Below are 27,319 nucleotides of genomic sequence, written 5' to 3' on the forward strand. Positions count from 1 at the left end.
AATTCCCACTTGCCTTGGCACTGTGGGAAACTCCCCCTGGGATGATCGAGCTTCTGGTGCTAAGGGCCCAAGGGGGGGATGAGGATCCAGGATTAGATGAGGTTGAGGTGCATGCTTTCATGTGGGTCCTGACAGTGGCTGTGCACCCCTCTGGGTATGGGAGGAGGCTGAGGCTTTAGGCTTTTGCCTTCACACTTCAGTGCAACTGGTGGACCTGTCTTGCCCTATAGCATCCAGCCCGCCCTGGAAACAGCATACTGGCATCTCTCCAAGGAGTGTCTTTATTCAGGGTGATCATAAACATCACAGCCTCTCCTCAGAGTAAACCTAATTGCCCAGGGCCCCAGATATACCCAAGTCCTTTAGGGCTGGCAGGGAGGCAGGCGGTTTGCTGTAGTGTCTGAGGAGAGAATGGCCACCCGTGCAGAAAGCTGGCCTGCCTTGGCTTTCCCACGTAATTAGGCGCCCACGGGGACTCACCTCTCTTGGTGGGGAGACGCTACCTGCAAAGCACCACCCAGACAGGCCTGAGTGCAGACAGCAGAGTGAGTTGAGCCTTATTTCCTGCTGTCTGCAGTGGAACAGTCTGCTCTGTCAGAGCTCCCCAAGCCAGCCTTGCTCAGCCACTTGGCTGTGGCCACTTAGGGAAGGGGCCTGAAGAATGATGGGCCAGGTGGGCGCCCCCTGGCAGCTACAGGCGCAGTCTCTTGATGTCCTCACTGCGGAAGTCCATGCGCAGAGCCAGCACCTGGCGTACTTCGGCAGGGGTGAGGCGCCATGTCAGTGGGCCAGAGTTGGCGCCCCAGTAATCTAGGATCTCCGTGACCTGTGGGGAAGAACATATGACAAGTCAGCAACGAGAGGCTACCCTGACAGAAGGCCTTGGGCTCCACCAGAGGCAGAGCAGGGGTGGTGCCCAGAAAGAAGGTGCTCTGTAGGGCTGGGCTGCTGGTGAACACTTGGCTTTGAGGGAGAGGCAGGGATCCAAATGTTGTTTCTGCCTCTCTTCCCAGTTACCTTTCCCTTGCCAGGTCAAGGGAGCCACACATACCCGCTCCAGATTGAGGATCGTGGCCATCTGGGAGAGCCGGGCAAACTTGTCTCGGATGGTCCAGGTGGTCACTGTGGTAAGGTAGGCGATGAGTGACCTCAGCTCCTTATCGAACTGCAGACCGCCCAGCTGCAAGGGGGCACAGGCTCAGTCAGTGTTCAAGGCCTGGCCCTCATGTGGTGCCTCAGTCAGCTCCAAGGCCTCAGATGCCAGGGCAGGACTGGGGCTAGATATGCAGGGCCTGTGGGCAGCAGACGGAGGGGAGGCAAGTCCTAGGAGGGCTAGGACTTGTCTTCCTCGGAGGAAAAACAACAGAGCTGGGGACCTGTACTCCCTGGACCTTACCCGGTTAAAGGTGGATTTCAGCACCACTCTCTCCAACTCGACAGCAACAAGGCTGGTCATGAGGCCGGTCAGGCTGTCATAGATGACTGGGGACAGGCTGGCCTGCACACAGAGGCTAGACATTAGTGAGAGTCCTACCTAAGCCCCTCTGCCTCCAACAGGAGTCTTCGGGGGGTAGGCACAGTTATAGGAGGTTGTTGGGGGAGTATGTCTACAGGCTGGGGCCTGGAAGAGTTTTGGGGGTTCCCAGTAGGGTGTGATGAGAAGCCAAAGGCTGCTGATTTGGGCAGAGGTGGGTAATTCCATAACCTGGTCTCTAAGTTCCTGCTCACCTTGAACTCCGCCATTTGTTGCTCCAGGTTAAGGATGAACTGTTGTACCCAAGGGTCATTGGCCTCATAGTCGTTGAACTCTTCCTATTGTCAGGAAACAAGCTGGGTCACTGGGGGTGTCTCCAGAAAGTACCATTCACCCTACCCCACTTTCACCCCTCTAAAACAACAGAGGAAGAGGCCTTTCCTCTCTAGCTTCTGACTCATCTAGCTTAAAAGCAGCTTGGATGTCCAAGCTGGCGTATGCCGCTGGTGCTTTTATACCACACTTCCAATCAGGAAATGGTCCTGGGCTGCAGCAGCGGCCCACACAATATGGTAAAGCTCCTGGCCTTTTATTTCCTTTTGCATCTCATGTTCTGCAGGAATGACATCATTAGGCTAGAAAAAAAGCTCCTAAGTCTGATAGGTGGGGCAAAGAGTCTCAATAAAAGAGGATGTGTCAGGTCAGGGCCAACCCCCTACAGGTGTCTTTCAGAGCCCTTCTGTCTGCAGGAACAACCTGTTGCCTGGGAAGAACCTAGTCTTCCACGGGGAGGGACTGAAATTCACATCCATAGAAGTATATTATACTTCCATGGAACTTCCCTCCAGAGAAGCAGGGAAGGGCTGGTCTGTGCAGACAGCTCCACTGCCCTCCAGCGGGGGGGTTGGGAGAATGAGGAGTAATCCTGGGCCTGATGGCTGCCTATGGTCAGGCTGACCTCCTCGATGTTGTGGGAGACAGATAAGAAGGTGTTGATCCAAGGCTGCACCTGCGGCTTGATGGCTGTGCTGTTTAGCTCTGTAAGCCCTTCCTGCGGGACAAGGCAGAAACACATGAGACAAAGACGGGTGTACCTTGCCCTTCCTTCTGCTCCACCCATCCCGTGACTGCCAGGGCATTCTTCCAGTTCTCAGGCTTTCCTGTGGGCCTGTCCAAAGTCTACCAGAAAATGCTAATCGAAGGGGTCAGAAACAACCTGTTCCTTTCCAGATCTGTGCCAATTCAGGTCCAGGCTATGGGGTTGGTTTGGCAGACTCAAAAAAAGAGATTTCTGAGTGCCTGATAGCTTGGCTAAGGCCAAGCAGCAGGTCTGAGTAACCATGTGGTTCCATTCCATCTGAGCACCTTTCTGGGCTCCTGGCACTGGGGGCCAAGTGGAGACTCAAGAGGACCAAAATGCTGGCTTGTCAGCATGATAACTGCTGAAAAACCTTTAATCTTAAAGGGACTCGAGTTCAGTGTCTTGCATGCTACCCCCTCATTTCTCCTTGTTTCCTTATATACACCGATCCTGTAATAAACCAGTAACAATATTCTCAGAGCAACACATAGGCACAGGATTCAGTCAGCAACTGATCCTGGGGCTTACCTGCAAGAGGTCTCGGAATTTGCTGGACACGGCAGCTAAGTCAGAAAGGCAGCTGTCAAACTTGGCCTGGGCCTGCTCCCCTCCAATGCCCTGGCTGAACAACTTGGTGCAGTCACTCTAGGGGAGAGTACCCAGTTATCAGGCTTCCAAGCATGGCTGGGCTGTGTGGGTGCAGGGAGGGTGGGGAGGATACCCACGTGCAACCAGCCATTTCTCCAACTCCAGCTTTCTCTGGGAACAGCTATAGTCCATCCTAGGCAAGAGTCCTTGATAGGTTTCAGAAAACTTGGATACTATCCCAGTGGCTAGCCACTTGGCTCCCTTGTCCCCCTTTGTAAGATGACAGTATTGGTATCAGTGGGGTGTGAATAAGAAACATAAAAACCAGAAGTTTTTTCATACCTTTAGAGTCAGACATTCCTAGCTTCAAATCCTGGCTTAGCTACATATTGGTTGAGTGACCTTGGTCAAGTGATTTAAAGTTTCTGAGCTTCAATTTCCCTGTTTATAAAATGAGAACACAAATTCCTGTCCCCATGGTAGTTGGGAGAGTCGGAGGAGATGATGCACAAAGTGCCTAGTGCAGTTCCTGGCAAGTAGTAGACACTAAGGAGACACTAGCTTTTATTGTTATAGTTTCTCCTTTTTAAATAATTTGGTCCTGGGGCGCCTGGGTGGCTCAGTCAGTTGAGCGTCTGACTCTTGACACCAAGGCACCCCGATAAATAAATCTTTATAAAAAAAATAAAATAATTTGGTTTGGCTGCCCAAGGGAGATCATCATGATCACAGCTAAGTTTTAAGTGCTTACTATAGGTCAGCCTGTTTAAAGCATTTTTACTTAAAGTACCTATCTTGGGGTGCCTGGGTGGCTCAGTAGTTAAGCGTCTGCCTTTGGCTCAGGTCATGATCCCAGGGTCCTGGGATCGAGCCCCGCACTGGGCTCCCTGCTTGGCGGGAAGCCTGCTTCTCCCTCTCCCAATCCCCCTGCTTGTGTTCCCTCTCTCGCTATGTCTCTGTCAAATAAATAAAATCTTAAAAAAAAAAAAATAAAGTACCTATCTTATGAAGTAGGTAATGTTACTATTCCTCTCTATAGGTGAGGAAACCGAGGCACAGAGGAGTTAATAATTTGCCTAACGCCATCCAGCAGTTAAGCTGTAGAGCTGGGATTCAAGCTGGGATTCTGGCTCCAGAGTGCCTGTTCCTAACCCCCACACTATAGCCTAGGTATAGAGGACATCACAAGGGCAGCTGCTTGAAACTCACCATGTTTTGGTTTGCCGGGAGCTCCTTAGAAGTCTGCTGTTTTGGCTCCCGCAGAAGCAGTAGTGTGGAAGAGACAGGCAGAAGCCCTCAGTTCCACAGCAGCTCCAATACGCACCATCTTTACCTAGCCTTTTAACCTCATCACACCACCTGACCTATCTCACAGGTTTGCTGGTGGGGTTCAGAAAGAATACACGTGAAATGCCAATCTAAGGTGGGTGGGATTTATGGGAATGGTTTTTTCAGCTCTTTGCTCTCCTTTTCTTTCACTTGGCTAATTCTCCTGGCTCAGTTCTGAATTTCTAACATTTCCCAAAATACTCCTTTCAAATTCAATATTCTAATGTTAAGGACAAAGTCAGGAATACAGTCTAAGGTGCCGTGACTCAACAATGATGAAGCCACCTTGTTGAACACATACAGTGTGACAGATCCTATGCTTTTGGTACTTTGTAAATATCACTCTTATTTTATTCCATTTTAAGGCCTTTTTGGGGTAAATTCCTAATCTGAATCTCTCATCTGGCTGCTCTGAGCCTCCTTCAGGAATTGCATCACTTACAAGGACTTGGCCCCCCTGTGCTGGCTCCTGGCCCCCTCAGTCTGCCCAGCCCTAAAGCCGGCACTTAACATCAGCCTGTGCGCTGGAGCCCTGTGCCTCTGTAGTAACATATCCTCCTTGGAGGAAGTGTCCGCTGGGGTAGCAGGGCCCTGGCTTTCCTCCTCTCTCAGAGGCAGACTTTCGGATTGGGGGAGAGTTGGGCCCTGCATTTTCTAATATTCAGCAAAATGATTGCTTTGTGCTGTTACGTGTAACTATTAGTACAATTATTAACTACCCCTGCATGCCTCTCACATACCAGGTATTTTATATTATCACATTCAATTTTCATAACTCTGTGAGGCAGAGATCATTTTACCTATTTATACATGAGGACACTGAGGCTCTGGGAGGTTAGAGTACTTGCCCCATGCCACACAACTAGTCAGTGGTCAAGCGGAGATAGGAACTCAGGGGCATCCGACTTCAAGGCCAAGCAATTCCTACCACACTATGCAGTCTTCCTTTAAAATAATGGTAACAGCAACAGATTTGTACAGGGGTTGGTAAACCCTATTTCATCTTAATTTCCTTTTTTTTTTTTTTAAGATTTTATTTATTTGACAGAGAGACACAATGAAAGAGGGAACACAAGCAGGGAGAGTGGGAGAGGGAGAAGCAGGCTTCCCGCTGAGCTCTCGATCTCAGGACCCTGGGATCATGACCTGAGCTGAAGGCAGACACTTAATGACTGAGCCACCCAGGCGCCCCGATCTTAATTTCCTAACATTTTTAGGTGACTTTATCATTTTTTAAAGTGCCTTCAACCCCTTTTTAATTAGGCCCCCCCAATAAACCCAAATGAGGGCAGGAAGGAAATCTGTTTTATAGATGAGAGTGCTGAGGCTCAGGGAGTTAAGGGACTTGCCAGAGGTCATAGGCCAAATATGTGCTTTATGTGCTGGAAGCACTAATTTGAATATCATCTTCCAACTTGTCGGTTGACCGCCAAGTGAATCCCCTCAAGTGCTCTGAAGGAAGACTAGCTCAATGCCAGGGAATGCACAGTCCCCATCAGAACCAGTGCACAGGACTCCTCCATGGGCAGGCCCAGAGAGGCTGCAGCTGCTGAAAACTGACAGGCAATTTTCTCCATACCTCCAGTGTCTTCTTCAGCGTGGAGATGTTCTCACTGCACACTTCCACGTTGTTCAGGGTCACCTGGGAGATGAGGACAGAAGAATGTGACTTCCTGCTCACCGGTGTCTGTACCCACTCCAGTGCAGGCTGGCTGACTGGCTGACAGCTGTACTCCTGAGGCTCAGAGGGGGGCTAAGGAACATGCACAGCAATGTCATCTGGAAGGGTGCTCAGGTCTCAGATTGGGCAGAATGGTGAACCAGGCTTGCCCTTTCTCCTGTGCCTGACACTAAGGCAGCAAAGCCATCTGACCTCAGGGGTAGTGATCCAAGGTTTCAGGTCTTTTTGTTCCACGTTTAGGCACACAGGTCTGGGAGAAGTCCTGGGCTCTAAGCCCAGGTCAGTGAGGCAAAGGCTGACATTTATTTAAGAAATGCTTCCTGGGGCGCCTGGCTGGCTCAGTCGTTTAAGCGTCTGCCTTTGGCTCAGGTCATGATCCCAGGGTCCTGGGATTGAGCCCCATGTCTGGCTCTTTGCTCAGTGGGGAATCTGCTTCTCCCTAAGCCCCTCCCCCTGCTCATGCTCTCTCTCTCAAATAAATAAATAAAATCTTAAAAAAAACATCTACCCTCTCATAGAGTTCACATTCCAGAAGGCAAGTCAGATAAGAAATACCAGGTCATGATAAACACAATGCAGAATAAAGCAGGGTGAGAGGATGGAAAGTTAGTGACAGGCCACACAGCTAGAGCCAGGAAGAGAAATCAGGTCTCCCTAATGTCGTCTCAGCCATGAACTCCTTCTTTCATAACTCTATCGCCTTAGAAGCTCAGTGCCGAAATACCAGTCATAAAAAGCAGCATGTAACAAAAGTAATGATTAAGGCACAAACTGCTATGGCTCTTTAGAAGAAAGAAACATTCCGGTCTAAGGCATTCAAGGAAAGCTCCATGGCAGAGGTGGTAACTGCGATGAACTTAATTCAGCTCAAGAAGGCTAGTGTAGTTCTAACAGTTGAGGGTGAGTACATTTCTCTACCCTAATCAGCCTTTCTCTAGTGCACTGTCAGTCCCTTTGATATTTTCTTAATGGTATTTAGGATTACCCGGTATCATTTTGTTTGCTTCTTGTTTGCCTTTCCTGCTAGAATGAGAGCGCCACGAAGGCAGGGATCTATTGTTTTCTTTAGAACTATGTCTCTAGTAGAACACTGCCCAACAGAACTTTCTTGATGATAGAAATATTCTAAATCTTGTTTAGTACAGTAGCCCTAGCTGTCTGTACATGAGGCTAATGAACATTTGAAATGTGCAAGTACAACTCAGGAACTGGATTTTTGGTTTAAATTTAGCCACCTCTGCCTACTAGCTACTACATCGGGCAGTGCAGTTTCAGAGCCTAGAACAGTGCCTGATACGTAGAAGCGTCAAGAATGAATGAGTAAATGAATATGTTCTGCAGAAGGGATAGCATAAACACTTGCAAAGTAGCAGGAAACCCCAAAAGGTACTTGGGGATCAGCAGAGTCAGTGCACGGATATGTGCAGGAAATGGCAAGAGGTAAAACCGCAGAGGTAAGTGAAGTCAGACTAGAACTGGGGAGCCATGCTCTCCTGTAGACAACGGGGTGGCACCAAGGATTACTACCTCCCTGGTGAATGCTGCATGAGCACAGCTGTGGTTTGGGAATGCTAATCTAGAGGCTGTGAGGAAGTGGAATTAGAGAGTTTGAGAGGATCATACTGTCTCTGAACTGGTGTGCTGGTGGCATGACCATGAAGGCAGGGGTGAGGCAGGGAGGAGCCAATTTTCAAGAGAGGCGTTAGAAGCTTCAGGATTTTGGGGTAAAAGAAGAATCCTAAAACCCCAGGGATTGAGATTAGGATGACCCCCTTGTGTCCCCAAGAGTGCTTCCCTCATCACTGTCCTACAGCCAATATTGAAAGATCATGCTGCTGACAGTGCTGCTAAGGCCACTTTCATGGGGGATGGGTAAGACTTAAAGCCTTTCATTAGCATGCCACACACAAAGCTGCTAACATCACCAGCTTGCAGAGAAATAAGTGCACTGTCATGACAGCTCAAGGATGAAGGCCACAACTTAAATGTTTCCAAGGCATTTAAGGCCATAAGAAAAATCTATCATAAGGGGAAAATGGATTTGAGTTCAGAAGGTATTGATTTCAAAGTTTCCTTTTACTGACAGTCCTTGTAAGCATGGATTCACTGGGCTTATCCCCGGCTCATGGCGACTGATAGGTCAGCACCATGGGGAATTCATCCTGACAGCCAAATGAATCAAGGTGACATAAGAAATAAGTGCTGTGGTGGGAGTGATGACATTTTGAGTACTTGGCGTCAGGAAAACTAGAAACCTGTCACCAAGCATTTAGCATCACCTTTCTTGTTGGCCTTATCTTCTGAGCCCTCAAACAATGAAGCTGTCTGTGTGGCAGCCACTGTAATGGGGACTTGGGGGGCCAAGGGGAGGAGACTAGCACTAGAGTGGCAGGATGGGTGAGACTCCGGAGGCTGTCAACAAACCACCAAGCAAAGAGGCAGAGCTTTGAGGTGGTCAGTAGCTAGGAGGTCGTTTCTGAGTGGAGAAATGAAAGAATAAAAGTAAGTGCTATACAAAATGAAACAAAAGAATGCAAACAAAATGAAAAATTTAAGTCAGTTCATGATCATCTGAAACAGGCTGCCAGACATTTTGGCAAAGTTCTCCAAAGGTGTTGGATTTCAGAAGCTTCTTGGAGCTGATCCTCTTTCTTGGAAACAACCAGGACGTCCCAAATCACTAAAACCCATGCTCAGGGAAAATATTTTCAGTGACAGGAGGAGAGTGGGGCTGCCTAAAGAGCCTCCATACTGAATCTGCCTGATAATATTTAGCAAAATATTAACTGTGGGTTAACTTGCACAGGTGGGTAGATATTAGTATACTTATGCTTCTGTCTCTGAAAACAACAGCTCTTAACTCTTTTGGGGGTCACAGATACCTTTAAGAAGCTGATAAAAGCCAAGGACTCTGCTTCCAGAAAAAAAAAAAAAAGGTACAGATTTGGCATCTAACCCCAGGGTTTTCAGAGACCCCCATTCGTAGGCTACAGATGGAGAGTTCTGCTATCGGATGTTTCCTTCAGGCTCTGAACCGCAGGAGCCAAGAAGACTCAGAACCTGGCCACTGTGGGGGTGGAGCAGAATGACCTCTGACAGCACTGTTACCACTCATGCCAACACAGCACATGCCAGAAAGGGCAGATCACAGGCTCAGGACTCATCTGTATTCTTTTGGCTCATCACAAACTGGCTGTTAACCTTGTATAAACCCTTTCATCCTTCCATGCTTCTTCCTTCCCACCTGTCATACAACCGGTAAGACACTGCTTCATCTCATCCGTCTTCTGGCTAAGTGCTTTAAAAAGGTCTTTTTTCTGAGGAAGTTGAAAGCCTAAGAAGTGTGCTAGGAAAACAGCCCCGCTAGGCCTAAATGATCGGTAACCCCCATGTTGTGAGACTGCCCTCAGAGAAGTGGTCTGGAGCCTTGGCACAGATATTACGGTCGGTTCTGTGGCAGATGCAAGCCAAGCTTGATACTCAGTGGAGCTCCCTGAACAGCTTCATAGTGCTCTTGGGAATAAGCACTTGGGAGAGCTGAGGTGCCCAGCCTTCCAGGCAGGGAACAGTGATGTCCTGGATTGGGTTGCTCAGAAATCGGTCCCTAGATAAGAAGTGGTTTCAGAACCTTCTAGGAGGAGCTTTCCTTAAAGGAGTTTTCCTTCTGTAGAGACACTGGATGAAAAGTTTCTAGTTGAAAACTAATTATACTGTGGCTTAGAGGTCATAATTTAACCTCTTGAAATAAACAGACCAGCTCCCAACCTATGTGGCTACGTACCAGGAAGGACAGCTTGGCCTCGTCAGTGCTCTCAATGCCTTTTGTGTCAAATTTGCCTTGCTGGAGGCTGCTGTGCATGATGTTCACGGCACTCGTCACCCCACGCTGGATGTCCTGTAAGGTGGTGGCCGGGAATCCCATCCGCAGCTTGTTACACAGAACATCCCTGGGAGGGGGAAGCAGAATGGCATATGGAGATTGACAGCACTCAATCTTGCTTCCAGGACAGCAGGACCAGAGGCCCCACAACCCTGACCCAGCAGCATGAGCTGCTCTTTTGGGGGAATAACCAATCCTTGAGACCACTGTAGGAGAACTTGAGCATCCAGGGTATGAGAGACACCAACACCCTTTCAAGGGCACTGATATGACAAGAACATATAGAGGAGATTGGTCCGTTCTTTATTCCCTATGAGGATTTCAGTTATCGCCAGTGAACTCCAACAAACTGAAGAGGAGGCATACAGGTTAGTGAAAGGCAGTACCATGTAAGTGGTGAGAGAACAGGTTTTGTGAGTCAGTTCTGGGCTCTATTCCACATTCCACCACTGATGAGGTGTATGATCTCCCTGAGCCCTAGTTTCCTCATCTGTAAGAGAGCTAAGGGTTCCTACATCATAGGGTTGTTATCAGGACTGAATGAGAGCAGGAAATTAGTATAGTGCCTGGTCTGTAGCAATGCTAACTATGATCACTATATTACAACTACTGCCTTCAACTGAGCTGTCTGTTCTCTTTCCTAGGCCTGAGGGCCAGTAACCCCTCCAATCCAGTCCAGGGAGCATAAGATACCTGGCTGCTGTACAGCTGCCTGGACCCAAGGATGTTGTACCATGGACAGGAGCTTATATCCTATATAGTACTGAACTAGAATCATATGGAAAAAAAGGAAGCAACATGGGCCTCAGGAATCAATCACAACTAGGACCTTTTTGCTTCTTAGAAAGTAGAAAGGGAGTCAACCCTACCTGAAGTCAGACTCCAGCTCTGTGGTAGCAAGGTTGATCATGGCACAGAGACAGTCAATGCTGGAGCTAGACAGAGCCCGCCCAATGCACTTCTTAACAATGTAGAAGACATCATCCACCATGCTGGACGTCAACTGGCCTTTCTCGTAGGTGTCCAGAGCCACAGCCTAACCAAAAGGCAAAGCAGCCAGTGAGGGCTCCAGTTCTGCATGCCACTGTTGTAGATGGTTCTGGAATAGGCTCTGATTCTGCTCCCTTTTGAGCTTGTCCTTGTTTCTCCCAACACGGCTTACTCTGGTCACAGCTTGGTGTGGATTCTCCTTGCCAAAACAGCTCATTCCCCTACTGATGACTATTAGGACATTAAGTATTTAGGGCCTTTGCCCTGGGGTCATCTGTTACCTGGGACATAAGACATCTGGAGAGGCCCTTCTTCCCCGAGGTTCCTCACCCACACACTTCCAGGGAGGCAGGGCACAAGTAGGTTCCCCGAGTTGCTGAGGTGTTCTTTTGTGATTCTTGGGAAAGACATCCTAGCTGGGTCTTTGAAGAGCATGACAACTCTAAAAATGCCTTCTAATCATACAAAGGGGTACCACTCAGTTGCATGCAAGGGTATTCTCAAAGCAGGCCAAGAAATGTGACATGCCTCGGCCATTTCCTTCAGCCTGGCTTCTTGCACAGGAAGCCCCATTTCCAAGGGGTGTGTCCTCTGTCCTACCTTGTTGACAGTCTCCCTCATGAAGTACTCCTCCATGGTGATATAGAAGCCAATTAGCTCTTGCATGGTGCAGCTTAACAGGCAGTTATTGAGGAGCTTGTCCAGGCACTTCTGGTGCTCTAGGGGACAGCCAGCAAAGGGATACTCATTTTTCTTCCCCAAGGGAAAAAGTTCAACTGTTTTCATTTACCTAGGTTCCTTTCTAGTCTTTGTTCCCAATCTGTACATAATTTACATGATTATAATCACAGGACAAAATTTTGTATTCTGCTTTAAAAAATTATATATATGCCTTGGGGCACCTGGATAGCTCAGTAGGTTGAACCTCTGACTTTTTTTTTTTTTTTAAAGATTATTTATTTATTTGAGAGAGAGAATGAGAGATAGCATGAGAGGGAAGAGGGTCAGAGGGAGAAGCAGACTCCCCGCCGAGCAGGGAGCCCGATGTGGGACTCGATCCCGGGACTCCAGGATCATGACCTGAGCCAAAGGCAGTTGCTTAACCAACTGAGCCACCCAGGGGCCCGAACCTCTGACTCTTGATTTTGGCTCAGGTCATCTCAGGGTCGTGAGATCGAGCCCTATATAGGGCTCTGTGCTTAGCGGAGAGAGTCGGCTTGAGGATTCTCTCTCCCTCACCCTCTGCCCCTCCTGCTCGTGTGCTTGTGTGCACATGTGCTCTCTCCCCCTCCCTCTCTTTTTAAAGCAAATAAATCTTTAAAAAAAGTTTATATCATATATGCCTGAAACTAATGTAACACTGTATGTCAACTGGGCGCCTGGGTGGCTCAGATGGTTAGGCGTCTGCCTTCGGCTCAGGTCATGATCCCAGGGTCCTGGGATCGAGTCCCGCATTGGGCTCCCTGCTCCTTGGGAGCCTGCTTTTCCCTCTGCCTCTCTCTCTCTCTCCGTCTCTCATGAATAAATGAATAAAATCTTAAAAAAAAAAAACACTGTAGGGGCACCTGGGTGGCTCAGTCAGTTAAGCGGCTGCCTTTGGCTCAGGTCATAATCCCAGGGTCCTGGGATCGAGCCCCACATCGGGCTCCCTGCTCGGCGGGGAGCCTGCTTCTCCCTCTCCCTCTGCCTGCCTCTCTGCCTACTTGTTCTCTCTCTGTATCTCTCTGCCAAATAAATAAATAAAACCTTTGGAAAAAAAAAAAAACACTGTATGTCAACTATACTCAAATACAAAACTAAAAAACAGATTATATCATAAATATATTTTTTAAATATTTTATTTATTTATTTGACAGAGAGAGTCACAGCAAGAGAGGGAACACAGCAAGGGGAGTGGGAGAGGGAAAAGCAGGCTTCCTGCTGAGCAGGGAGCCTGATGCAGAGCTCGATCCCAGGACCCTGGGATCATGACCTGAGCTGAAGGCAGACACTTAATGACTGAGCCACCCAGGCACCCCTATCATAAATATTTTCAACGTTTGTACACACAGCTTCTTTTATCTTTTTTTTTTTTAGTATATGTGCTGCTGAAGCGAGCTTATCTTTTTTTTTTTAAGCTTACTTATTTTTAATGGCTGTGTGATATTTTATTAGGTAGATAGTCAACAGTTTTTTAAACTCTTATCTTTAGACACCTGGGTTATTTCTAAATGTTTTGTCCTTATTAGAGATAACTAGAAACCACAGTAATTGGAGATTATGGTAATTTTTTTAAAGATTTTATCTTTAGGTAATCTTTGTACTCAACATGGGGCTCAAACTCACAATCCTGAGATCGAGAGTTGCACACTCACTGACTGAGCCAACCAGGCGCCCCATGGTAAATGTTTCTGTACAAAGAACTTTTTACTTCTTTCCCATTAGAATTAATTAGTAAGCCTTAAAATACTTAAGTTTTCAGGGCAAAGACTGAAATATATTGGGTACACTATATTTCATTCTCTAAACCAGTGTTGTCCCACAGAATTTTCTGTGATGATTAAAATGTTCTGTATCTGTGTTGTCTAATACGGTAGCCACTACTGAGCACTTGAAATGTGGCTAATGTTAACTGAGAAACAGAATTCTTAATTTTAGTTAAATGTAAATTTAGACAGTCCCATGGGGCTGGTGGCTACTGTACTGGACACACAGCTCTGAACAGTGACAGTCATTATGAATAGTAATGCACATCAAACTCCAAAAAAGCATACATCCTCCCTTAAACACCAAATCAAAGCAATACCATACTAGGTCATATAAATAATTCCCTTATCATGTATTATTGACACAAGTCATGTAGAATGCCGCAGATGCTGTGTTAATTTCAAGTCTCTAGTTCAGAGAATCCTGCATATAATTAACCAGCAGGAATTAAATGGTCTTCTTAAAAAATCCAGAGAATCAATTTGTAAATGAAACTGGACTGTGGTACACATTTTTTTCCAATGTATTTATCCCTTCAAAACTTGTGACTGGGGGAACTGGGAGACTGAGGGAGGGAGTGAAAGGCTTTCTTTATACTATGTACTCTTTTTAAATACTCTTTAAACTATATACTCTTTTGTCAATATTATAGCTTAGTACTGAAGTGTTATTTTTTTTAAAAGATTTTATTTATTTGAGAGAGAGAACGAGAGTGAGTGTGCACAGCTCGATCCCAGGACCCTGGGATCATGACCTGAGCCAAAGGCAGACGCTTAATCAACTGAGCCACCCAGGCGCCCCTTAAGTGTTATATACCATAAAATTCACACCTTGTATGTGTACATTTCAATATTTTTTTTAAAGTAACTTTATAGAGTTTTGTAACAATAGCCACAATCCAGTTTTAGAAATTCCTATCACTCCCAAAAGTTCCCTTATGGAATTAAGTATATCTTTTTGCTCTATCTACCTATACATCATGTGTGCAAATCACCTATTTTATTTATTTATCATTATTATTTTTAAGGATTTTATTTTTAAGTAATCTCTACACCCAGTGTGGGGCTCAAACTCACAATCCCAACATCAAGAGTCACATGCTCTGCAGACTGAGCCAGCCAGGTGCTCTATATCACCTATTTAAATTAAATGCTAATCCCTAAATCAGAGCTGGTGAGAAAACACGGTGTGGAGAAAAGATCAGAGGAAAATAATTTAACCATTCTGGGCATTAGCTTTCCTCACTTGTAAAATGACTAAATGGCCTCAAAGACCCAGTCCAATTCTAATATTCAGTAAGTCTATCTTTCCTTTTGGGAGTCAGTTTGCCCACAGACCACAGAGGCTAAGAAGCCCTAGTTATTTCCTTGTTACGAGATCTATGGCTTAACCATTAGAAAACAGTGCCAACTCTGTCCTAGCCCTCCCAGAAAGTACGGGCCATGCCTTTTACCTTGCTTTACTTCTTCTGAGGCCATGGAATCCCCCACCTCGAAATCAGAGCTGATCCTCTTCCTGAGGAAGCGTAAGTACAGCTCACTGCGGGCATTCATGAGGGTGACCTCAGTCAGGATAGGGTCCAGTTCCCTGAGATACATGGAGCAGAAGGAATAAGCAGGAGGCCACTGGATTGCCAAATATAAGGGCTACAGGGTAAACAGAGTCTCAAACTCCCTCTCCCACCGGGCCCAGAAGGGTCAGCTCTGCCAGATGGTCATCCTGGCTCTGCTGGATACTCAGAGACAGCTGTCAACCACATATTCCACTTACCTGTTTCACCTGAACCATTCACCCGCTAAAATACCGTCAGGGCTAAATAAGAGACTGGGAGTTGTATTTTTGTTAGTGGTCTGAGTAAAAATTGTCTATGCTTCACATGAAAGGAACCACACCTCTCCAACCTCTTATTTAGCTGTGGTGGGATTTTAGGATACCCCATTAAACTGTGTCCCACACCCATTCATCTACCCAGATGAAGAGCCAAAACAATCTTGAAAAAAATAACAAAGTTGAAGGACTCATACTTCCCAATTTGAAAACTTACTATAAGGCTACAGCAATGAAGACAGTGTGGTACTGGCATAAGGACAGGCATATAGAGTCCAGAAATCTTCACATTTATGGTCAATTGATCTCCAACAAGAGTGCTCAGACAATTCAATAAGAATAGTCTTTTCAACAAATTGGGCTGGGATGATGACTGATATCTACATTAAAAAGAATGAAGTTGGGGGCGCCTGGGTGGCTCAGATGGTTAAGCGTCTGCCTTTGGCTCAGGTCATGATCCCAGGGTCCTGGGATCAAGCCCCACATCGGGCTCCTGGCTCAGCAAGGAGCCTGCTTCTCCCTCTCCCTCTGCCTCTCTCCCTGCTCATGCTTTCTCTTCTCTCTTTATTCAAATGAATAAATAAAATCCTTAAAAAAAAAATTAAAAAAAAAAAAGAATGAAGTTGAACCCCTCCCTCACAGTATACACACAAATTAGTTCATTTTCCACACTGAACTCCAGATCTTTTCAAAACAGATCTGGTCATACTGTAATCATATAATTTCCATAGCGCTTAGGATATAGGACCTGAGTGGCCTGACTCTAATGACCTCTCTGGATTCACCTTATACCAGGCTCTCCCCAACTCTGTACTTCAACTATACTGCGCTTCTTTCAGTTTTTCAAATACACAGTGACTTTGCACATGTTTTCCCTGCTCTACCTGGAAAACTCTTCACCTCTTATTTCTAGTTACTCTTTTTTTTTGTTTTTAAGATTTTATTTATTTATTTATTTGACAGAGACACAGTGAGAGAAGGAACACAAGCAGGGGGAGTGCGAGAGGGAGAAGCAGGCCTCCTGCCGAGCAGGGAGCCCAATGCGGGGCTTGATCCCAGGACCCTGAGATCATGACCTAAGCTGAAGGCAGATGCTTAACGACTGAGCCACCCAGGTGCCCCCCCTTTTTTAAAGATTTTGTTTATTTATTTGACAGAGAGAGAGAGCAAGTTTTGAGCACAAGCAGAGAGAGTCAGAGACAGAGGGAGAAGCCGACTCCCTGCTGAGCGGAGAGCCCAATGTGGGGCTCGATCCCAGGACCCTGAAATCATGACCTGAGCTGAAAGCAGGCACTTAACCGACTGAGCCACCCAGGAGCCCGATTTCTAGTTACTCTTAAGGTCTCAGATCTAAGGTCATTTCCTCAAAGATTTTTCCTTGAACTTTATCAGCTTAGGTTACATCCCTTTATTACATGCTCTCCTGCACTTTCTACTTAGTATATCATAATGATTCACAATATGAACTATAGAGTCTGACTACTTGGATTCTATTCCTGGCTCTGCGATCTTCTAGCTGTATGACCTTGGGCCAGTCACTTAACCTCTTCAGGCTTCAGTCTCCTCCTCTGCAAAAAATGTTTATAGATTAAATCAGTGACCCTCAACTGAAGGTGATTTTACACCCCACCCTCCACTCCCTAGACATTTGGCAGTGTCTGGTGACAACATGCTACCAGCAACTAGTGGGTGGAGGCCAAGAATGCTACTACTAAACATCTTACAATCCACAGCACAGTCCTCCCTAACAAAGAATTATCTAGCCAAAACGACAATAGGACAGAGAATGAGAAACCCGTGAATAAATGACTGAATATTTGTTAAGTGTTTAAAACAATGTATGCCATATAGTAAACACTATATTATTTGTTAGCTATTATTATTATCTACTTTATAGACTACAGATGCCACAAGGAGAGAATTATGTCTGGTTTGCTTACTTTGCTTGCTGCCACATCCCTAGTACCAAAGACCAGCGTTTGACCCATAATGTGTACTAAGCAAAATTTACTGATTGAATGAATACATTTTTATAATGTTTGAATTTTCTTTTAATGAGCATATTTTTAAAATTTTTTATTATTTATTTATTTTTAAGATTTTTATTTATTTACTTGACAGAGAGAGAGAGAGTGAGAGAGGGAATACAAGCAGGGAGAGCAGGAGAGGGAGAAGCAGGCTTCCGGCCAGGCAGGGAGCCTGATGCGGGGCTCCATCCCAGGACCCTGAGATCATGACCTGAGCCGAAGGCAGACACTTAACGACTGAGCCACCCAGACACCCCTAACAAGCATATTTTTATTAGAAAAAAGTAAAAGCTTGAGTCATAGATAAAATATTTCTAAAACACAGACCACCTTATAATAGAGCAGTCTCTGTATGGTACATGATTACCAATTCAAGCTCCTATGGGCTAAAGAAAACAGGATTATTACCTTGGTTCTATTTTTTCTGTTGTAGAATTTCTCATCAAGCTGTTCTGGACATGCCGGAACTGCAATATACCAAAGAAATGAGATTGCTCTTCCCCACCCTCCTTCTATCTTCCTCTTGCTGGTCCCTCCAAACTTCTGACATAAAAGAATGTTTAAGTTAGTTTGCTTAACAGGCAAGCCAAAAGTAGGCTATCAGGATGATGAACCAAAGATTTACTTTTGATTTAGATGCTAATGCTCTCCTTTATTATTGCACTTAAAAGTGATGTTAATGGTGTTCCGATGAACTACTATCTAGTCTCCTAGAGTTCTAGAAATAAAGTTGTATGGGCTACTCCTATTTCTAAATCCTACTCTTCCTCTGCTCAAAGGAAAGGAGAAAAAGTTCACAAAAAAGCAAGTGTTACTGTGAGCACTTAAGAGACTAAGGAGAAATCAGAGACAAGAAGTAAAATTCTCCTTATATCACGAGAAGGCACTACTACAAACTCTGCGGTAGAGAGGTGCTCTAATGTTTCTGTTTTGTGTTTCTTTCAGGAAGCCCTTCCTCCTTCTTTCTCTATCTTGTACTATATCATCAGGACACCTCAAATCCAAAGTAAGCTGGCGACGGGCAAGATGCAGGCAGTTTGCATTTGGTATTTATTTTTCTATCTACCTCTTTTTTCATCCCTTCCCTACCCCACCCCCAATTTATTTTATTCAGTATCCCTGGCTCACACTGTTTCCAAACCCACCTGCAGCTTCTCCTACTCACCTGCTGGTGGTAGTCCCTCTGCTTGATGAACTTGTCCACCACCTTCTCCACTTGTCTGTCACATTCCACCTGCAGGTATTTTATCAGGGTATAAAGTCTCCCTGGCCCATAATAGGTCTCCACTATTGGTTGGTGGGTCTCCACAATGCGGGCAATACCTAGAATGGAGAAAATGAGAGGGCTGGATTCCAAATATTCTTCTCACAAAATAAACTTTCTTTTTTTTTAAATTTTTTTTAAAGATTTTATTTATTTATTCATGAGAGACACAGAGAGAGAGAGAGAGAGAGAGAGAGACAGAGGGAGAAGCAGGCTCCCAAGGAGCAGGGAGTCTGATATGGGACCCGATCCCAGGACTCTGGGATCATGACCTGAGCTGAAGGCAGACGCTTAACCATCTAAGCCACCCAGGCGCCCAAAATAAACTTTCTTCTATCCAGGACTGACCTGGGTCTAACTCAACCCTTTAAGGCTATTTCACCTCCCAAAATGAATACAAATGGTTCTTGCCAATGCTGAGAGTCGCTAAGCAAAATTTGTCGTTTAATATGTACAGTGCTTGGTAAATCAGAAGGCATTTAGTTTATGCTGATAGTGTAATAGGAGCATCTTTGGAAATCAGCATCACTCTCTTCCCAGTAATTTACTTTAGGGTTAAATTTACTCTTAGTATTTGGGTCTTGAAGGCTAGGGAGGAGCAAAACACTTGAGAGACTCTAATTTTTGCTAATTAGATACTGAATTAGAAAGTTTATTCTCCAATGTATCAATCAATACACAGCAAGCTACAGGATTAAACTAAAGGCATCAGGCTAACAGGGAGAGAAGAAAAGCTAGGCTATGGGTGTTAGGTAGAAATGTCTCCAGTCTCTCTGGAGTGGAAAAAGAGACTTACCTTCAAAAAGAAGAGTGAGTGTATCTGCAAAGATGACTGCCGCTCTCCGATCACTCATGTCTGTCCCCAGCACCAACAGCAGATTCTCCTCTGCTTTACTGGCCACCTGAAAAAAGCAGAAAATCCACAGCAGTTCTCAGATCAAAGGCTAGTCTCAGTTTTCCAAAAAGACCTCCCACTGACTTTCTTTTTCCCATGTTTGCTTTGATGCTTGAAAGCTTAGACAGCACAGAGGAACCTCCGTTGGGGACTCTGAGTTGTCTGGGTCTCAGGCAAGACAAAGAACTTGAGCGCAGTAAAAACTCTTCTTCAATGCAAAGACATAAATAATGCTTTCCTTTTCTTTGAAGATATGTATTGCCATTAGCCAAAGGAGAGAGTCCCCACTTCCAATAACCACCTCAAAGGATAACTCAAAGTTATCATTAATGGTGCTTCATTAGGCAGGACAAGGAATCTGGGTACCGCAGAAGGGAATTTTAAGGGATTTAAAGTAGAAGCCATTTCTAGGTCCCAGGTGGCAAAGTACTGATAAAAAAAAACCCTTATATTTTATTTTTAATAAATTTTTTAGAATAGTTAAGACATACACACTTAAATATTCAAAAGGAACAAAGGAGTGTTCAGTGAAAAGCAATTCTTCCTCTTACCTATGTCTCTCAGTCTCCTAAGTCTCTTCTCCAGAGATAACCGTTGTTAACCCTTTGAAAAATACCCTGTGCTTATACAAACATATATTTTTATTGCCACCTCTGTCATTTGAAGCAGAAATGTTGCGTATAGTTGTTTAACTTAACCATACATCAGAGAGTGAAACATGTCAGCACATACGGAACTATCTAATTTTTCTTAATGCAGAACAGTGTTCTATTATAGAGAATTTGGAGGGGAAGTGGCACGATACACTCTGACATATAGTTACAAACAATAACCCTCTGCATACATGCCTGCTGAGATTTGCTTCTTTCCATCTAAGGTCAAGGGGAAGGGGCTGAGACTTTAACTGAAACCTGTTTCTTTTTCAGGATTTAACCTTAAGTGATCTCACCTCACCTCCTTCATCTCAATGTGGCTTATTTTGAGACTCAAGCCTGGTTATGAAGTCTTAAAAAGAGTAACCAACAACTTTGAATGCTCTTAAACGAAGCCAGTTCCTGGCTGACAGCCTAAAAAGGGTGATTCAGCTTGTCAGAGAATTTGCATTTCATTTTATTTTTTTAAAGATTTTATTTATTTATTTGACAGAGAGAGAGACAGTAAGAGAGGGAACACAAGCAGGGAGAGTAGGAGAGGGAGAAGCAGGCCTCCCGCTGAGCAGGGAGCCCGAAGCAGGGTTCGATCCCAGGGCCCTGAGATCATGACCCAAGCCGAAGGCAGTCGCTTAACCGACTGAGCCACCCAGGAACCCTGAGAATTTGCGTTTTAATTTTCCTATGTTTTCACTTGGTCTGTCAGAAATTAATGTACATTAGTAGATGTCTAGACCATACCTAGATAAGTGCTGAATGAATGTGTACGTCCAGTCCTGCTAGGCTACAGTGAGAGCAGGAAAGGGGAGTTAAATCCAGAAGTGACAAAGTATCCACAGAAACTGGATCCATACAGTGCCCCAATCTGCAGGCAGAGAATCATACCACTATCCTACCAAGCAATCAGGGGCCATACCTGCTTGCAAAGGTATTCTGAGAACTTGCTTAATCCCTCCTCATGCAGACCCAGCAGTGGGAAGATCTTGAAGAAGCGCTCCACCTGGGGTAGATCCCCTTCCTTAGTAGCGATGGCAAACTTCTCTGTTACAATGGCTTTGAGACGCTTCTCAGCTTCCTGCAGCAATTTCAGGTTGGCATCAATCATGCTGCCTGCACATTGGGAGGAAAATGGGAATTAATGTAAAGAATGGTACTCTGTCAGGTCTATGCCACTTTGTGCACCATTATTCATTCGAAATATACACAGAAGTTCTAATCAGCAAAAGAAATAAGATCTGTGGCACAAATAACTATAACAAATGTATGATAAGTGTAATAAGAAAAGTGTTCACAAGTCATATTTCTAGTTGAACTAATTAGAGAAGTCTTCCCAGAAATGGTATCCCATCTTTTAAAGATGGGCAGGGTTTTGATACCTGAATAGGAGGAACTTACATTCCAAGCAAAGGGAATGAAATGAACAAAGGAACAGAAATAAAAAGATGAAAAAAAAATTTGTAGAGTATTGCAAGTAATATATACTCTGGTATATAGAGGACTCTATTATATGTGCACATTGAATGGATGCATGAGTGAATAGCATGAAACAAGGTGAGACAGACAGGGTGGGTTGAAATCACAGAAGGCCTAGAAAGCCAGGCTAAGAATTTAATTTTGTAAGTAGGTGATATGGTCAAGTGAAAAGAACCCACTGGCCAGAGGACAGTAGATGTGGATTCAGTTTCCTTCTCCATAAAATGGGAATAACAACACCTGTCCTAGGGTGGCCTATGACCTATATAGGGTTGAGTACCAGACAAAGAAATTGCCTAACAGATGCCCTTTTCTTGGTTGAGTTTGCCTTGCTCAGATAACAGATGCTTGTAACTAAACCAGAAATGATAGGCAATTAAATCAGATTACAGATGCTTGTAACAACCGTAGAAATCAACAGTTTGGGATGGATGTCACCTTCTTTGCCCTGTCGACTGAGCTCAATGACTGACTTGTCCAGGCACAAGTAGCGATGAATGTGGGCCGCAGCCTGCTCATAATCTTCATTCCTCAAAGCAGTCTGAACTCCATCCATGCAGAACTTCAGGTCCAAGATATCATCAGCTCTCTGAATGGCTTGATAGAGGCGGTTCTGTGAAAAGACTTGGTGCTTAGAAACAATGTCCTATTCTTTCAGAATATCTCTTCAGAAGGTAGGGAGATTCAGGGGCAGAATCTGGTTAACCAGAGGCCCTGAACCAAAACCACTACCACTCACAAAACTGTTATTGATGATGATTAATAGCACTGACAGGTATCATACAATTTTATTTGTGACCAGATCACTCATTTTAATGGAAGCAGGAACAGAGACAAGCCATATTTGTATTTGGCTGATGCTGTTAAATTAATAATGGAATCAGAGTGTATTTTACATTTGGAAAGAGGATATTATAAACCAAGTAATAAAATAAGTGAAACATGGAAAATATTTTTCTTTTAGAATAAGCAAGATTTTTTTTTTTTTTAAGTTTTACTTATTTAAGTAATCTCTACATCCAACGTGGAGCTAGAATTCACAACCCTGAGATCAAGAGTCACATGGTCTTCCCACTGAGCCAGTCAGGAGCCCCTAGAATAAGCAAGAATGTTTTAAAGAAATCTTAATAATGTGACTTGGTGGCTGTATCGCTATAGTATTTTGTGGTAAGTTATTTTTGCAGAATCTCAACAGATAGACTGGGAAGAGTTATGCTATTTCACAGGGGAAAACTGAGGCTGGGACTGACTTATTCAAGAGCCCAGATCTTGTGCTATTCACTACAGTAGTCATTAACAATTGGTGGCCACTGAGCATTTGAAATGTGGCTAGTCCAAATTAAGATGTGTAAAACACACACTGGATTTCAAAGACTTAGTACAGAAATAAAGAAGGCAAAATATCTCATTAATACCATTTTAAAGTAATCACATATTTAAATGATATTTTGGATACAATGGGTTAAATAAAACATTTCTAAGATGATTTTCACCTATTTCGGTTTTACTTTTTATTTTTTTAAAAGTAAATATTATTTACTTTTTTAAAATTTTAAAATTATTTAAATATTATTTAAAAATAAATATTATTTATTTATTTGAGAGAGAGAATGAGATAGAGAGAGAGATCATGAGGGTCAGAGGGAGAAGCAGACTCCCTGCTGAGCAGGGAGCCCAATGTGGGACTCGATTCCGGGACTCCAGGATCATGACCTGAGCCGAAGGCAGTCGCTTAACCAACTGAGCCACCCAGACGCCCCTTACTTTTTATTTTTTAAAGATTTTGTTTATTTATTTATTTGACAGAGCAAAAGAGCACAAGCAGGGGAAGCAGCAGAGGGAGAGGGAGAAGCAGTATCCCTGCTAAGCAGGGAGCCTGATGTGGGGCTCGAGCCCAGGACCCTGGGATCATGACCTGAGCCGAAGGCAGATGACTAACCAACTGAGCTACCCAGGTGCCTCTCTGTTTTACTTTTTAAAATAATGGCTACTAGTGAGGCACCTGACTGGCTCAGTCGGTAGAGCATGCAACTCTTGATCTCCAGGTCATGAGTTCAAGACCCATGTTGGGTGCAGAGCCTACTTTAAAAAAGAAAGAGAAAGAAAGAGAAAATAAAACTGAGAAAAATGGCTACTAGAAAAACCTAAAGTTAAATGTATGGTTTATATGCTTTTCCAATTTGGATGATTTTTATTTCATTTTCTTGCCTAAATGTCTGGCTAGAAACTCCAGTACAATGTTGAAGGAAAGAAGCAAGAGCTGACATCCTTGTTTTATTCTTGATCTTAGGGGGAATGCACCCAGTCTTTTACTGGTAAGCATGAAGTTAGCTGTGGGTTTTTTTGTAGATGACCTTTATCGGGTTGAGGAAATTCCCTTTTATTACAAGTTTTTTGAGTTTATGTTTTTTCTGAGTTTATGAGATGATCATGCGGTTTTTGTCCTTTATTCTACTGATATGGTGGATATATTGATTGATTTTCAGATGTTAAAGCAACCCTGCATTCCTGGGATAAATTCCACTTGGTCATCGTATAATCCTTTTTTTTTTTTTTTAATTTATTTTTTGACAGAGACAGTGAGAGAGGGAACAGAAGTGGGGGAATGGGAGAGGGAGAAGCAGGCTTCCTGCTGAGTAGGGAGCCCGATGCAGGGCTCGATCCCAGGACCCTGGGATCATGACCTGAGCTGAAGGCAGACGCTTAACCGACTGAGCCACCCAGGAGCCCCATAGTATAAACCTTTTTATGTGTTGCTAGATTTGGTTTGCTGGTGTTGTTGAGGATTTTTATGTCTTTATTCATAATAGGTACTGGTCTGAAGTTTTCTCTTCTTCTGCCATCTCTGTCAGGTTTCACTATCTTGCATTAGATTTCTACTGAATGGTGCTGCTCTAATTTCTAATGTGGTGGCTTCTCTACTGCCCTCTACCAAAACATCAGAAGTTCAATGGGATTACCTTGGCCAAGTCAAGCTGACGGACTTTGCTGGATACATTCTCAGCTAGGTTGCAGGTAAAGGTGATCATTCCAGCTAGCTGCTTTGCATCTCCTTCAATTAACTGCAGGTTGGGACTGGAGACACATGTCAGCACACACACATCCATAGGGGCAGAAGGTAGGAATATGAGATGGAAAATTTTTTTTGTAAATGGAGACTATGTCTTGTACTGTCTTTGTACTTCCCCACAACTTTTAGCTCAGTTCACTCTACTCACAACTTTTCCTAAAGAGGATTTTACTGAAAACTGAGGTCTATACTAAATAAAAAATTACTTTTTATAACTACTAAATAGACCCCTATATAGGTACTGCTAAAGAACCAGAGAACAGATGCTCCCCACTGCTAAATATAAAATGCACTAACCAACAATCAAAGTGGGTGATGGGATCAAAGAGCAACTTTTATGATTAGCAAATACACAAAGTTTGTAAAAACTGTGGTTCTCAAATTTGAACCATAATCAGGATCTCTTGGTTTGCCTGTTAAAAGCTTGTCAGATTTCTGGGCTCTTACCCCAGAGTTTCTGGTTCAGTGGGTTTTGAGTGGGGCCTCATAGTTTGCATTTCCAACAAGTTTCCCAATGAGTTTGATACTTCCAAGGACACTTTGTGAACCACTTGACTATACCCTTAAGTGTTCACTTAACCTTGAAATAATCCTCCTCTACATTTCAAAGTCAAGTAGCATTTTATAACAGAAAGTTAGGAAAAACAGTAATTTATCCAGTGGTCCTTGTCGGAATTACAATAGCTCTTGCTGAGCTGGGAGACTCACCCCATTCGATGGAGAGTGACCATTTTACTTTCAATGGTGTTTTGCTGTTCCAAAAGAGCATCCAATTCTCTCTCTACCACTTTCTGAAACACAGACAAACATTTTGTCATCAGAATGGTCAGAAGGAACCTTAAGAGTTATCTAACCCAACCACTTAGCTGAAGGGTGAATCCCATTTCAAATGTCTTTCCTTTCACTGAGTTCTCCTAGGACTTTAACCAACAATACTTTATTTTTGCATTTATCACATTGCATGATGACTGTTAGCTTCTGTGTATTTTATTCCATCTAGCAGATGAATAACACAAAGACAGAACTAAACTTTTAATCAGTATAATTAGCACAGTACCTAATGCAGGAAGGCATTTAAAATATAATGGCTAGACAAATGTAACTTTCAAAGTGACAGTTACAAAAAGTCTCTTCATAGTGTACAGTCAGTACCCTGAAGGGATAAATACATAATTCTCTCCGCAAAGTTATTTATGCAACCGACATTAACCTTAAATGCTTGAGTTTCTTCATCTGTAAAATGTAATACCTATCCCATAGGACAGTTGTGAGAGCCAAACAAGATAACAAACATAAAGTGCTTAGCATAGTATGTGAAATATTGTTCATTAACAGCCATCAATATCAACTACACGTTTCTATTAAAATAGTTCAGTAGGATCCAGAGGGGAACTTCCCCTTGACAGTCATCAAATACAAGTACAGAACTAATATTATTGTCTGTAAGATGGACTTAATTTCACCTTAAAAATTGACTGACTCAATGAATGCACGCTTAGGATTGTTAGAGAGTACTAAATTTTATAAAGCACATCTTGCTGAAAAATGTTACCATAAACTGCTTGAGTTGGTGCAAATTAATATTTGAAAATATTCTTAGATATCAATAATCCCCCCTCCCTCCTGCTGAAACTGCCTTTTGTACTCAACCTTAATTAAAAGTTTAGTTTAGAGAACAGCTACTAAACTTTTAGATCAGAGCTTGGATCTCTTTCTTCTGAGTGGCAAGGAACCCAAATGATATTTAAAAATTATTGACAGCATCAGGTTGCCACGGAAAATAAAGGAAGCTGCAAAGAATCCTCAAGAGAATAAATGTAGTCCATGCCTCTATCTGACACAATGCACGGGTCCAAGAGATGAAAGTTACTAGTCCGATTAGACAGTTGTGCCTGTCTTAAAACCTCAAGCTTCTACAAAGCTGCGGACTTACCGAAACGCTAAAATTACACCCCCAAATCATTCCCCACAAAAGTATTAAAACGCTTAAAGTTTATTTGCAATGACTTCCTGCTTAAATGAGAACACGGTGAACGCGTTTCGTAATTTTTAAATTGCTAATTCAATGCAAGAACGCCTTGCTTATTTTGATAAGCAAGCGAGTTGACGTACGCTGTCAGTCTAACTGCTCTAGCCAAGAAACTTAATCTAGATTAAGGGCCAGGGCAATCAAGGGGAGCGAAGCAGATCGCCGAGATAACAGGGAAAACAAGTTTAGGGACACCAGATCAAGTGAACAGAGATGTCACGTCCCCCCAAATACACTCAACTACACTCCTTCAATAAGTGCTTTTTTGTTTCCCTCGGCAGAGGCAGGGAGAGAACTTCCCACAGCCCGGAATTCCCAAGACTGACGGCTCCAAGCCCACTGCCCCTGATTCAGGCCCCTCCCACCTCCTCGCCGCAGAGCCGTTCGTATACAGCCTCTAGCTCCTGCAGCTCGGTCAGAGAGCGAATGAGCTCGGTAGAGATTTCCGAGCAGCGGCCTCCTCCCATCCCCTCGGGCGGAGGAACCCCTGACAGTTTCTGAGGGGAATCGAAATCCGCCATCTCGGTCCCCATTTCGCGCTTCCGGCCCCGCGAGGCCCCCGCCTCGTTTGCGCGCCAGGTCTTTGCGACTGCCC

General features: G+C 44.2%; 1 protein-coding gene across 2 annotated transcripts; it reads right to left on the reverse strand.

Annotated features, from left to right (window-relative positions):
* Positions 1 to 257: 257 nt before the first annotated feature.
* Positions 258 to 27,316, reverse strand: COG4 (component of oligomeric golgi complex 4). Of its 2 annotated transcripts, XM_027620115.2 has the most exons (19): positions 27,090 to 27,316; positions 25,404 to 25,486; positions 24,586 to 24,700; positions 22,064 to 22,238; positions 21,069 to 21,262; positions 19,404 to 19,509; positions 18,509 to 18,666; positions 17,752 to 17,810; positions 14,943 to 15,076; positions 11,624 to 11,742; positions 10,903 to 11,069; positions 9,935 to 10,100; positions 6,052 to 6,114; positions 3,084 to 3,200; positions 2,433 to 2,525; positions 1,729 to 1,812; positions 1,397 to 1,498; positions 1,052 to 1,180; positions 258 to 826 (listed from the first exon to the last, which is right to left on the reverse strand). In XM_027620115.2, the coding sequence occupies exons 1-19, from the start codon at positions 27,255 to 27,257 to the stop codon at positions 692 to 694; spliced, it is 2,367 nt and encodes a 788-aa protein (XP_027475916.1). In that variant the 5' UTR covers positions 27,258 to 27,316; the 3' UTR covers positions 258 to 691. The 2 variants fall into 2 exon arrangements, with proteins under 2 accessions (XP_027475916.1, XP_027475917.1); XM_027620116.1 differs by lacking the exon at positions 258 to 826 and having other exon boundaries at positions 1,157 to 1,292.
* Between the last annotated feature and the right edge of the window lie 3 nt (positions 27,317 to 27,319).

Source organism: Zalophus californianus, chromosome 17, assembly GCF_009762305.2.
Source record: "Zalophus californianus isolate mZalCal1 chromosome 17, mZalCal1.pri.v2, whole genome shotgun sequence".
Taxonomy (NCBI): Eukaryota; Metazoa; Chordata; class Mammalia; order Carnivora; family Otariidae; genus Zalophus; species Zalophus californianus.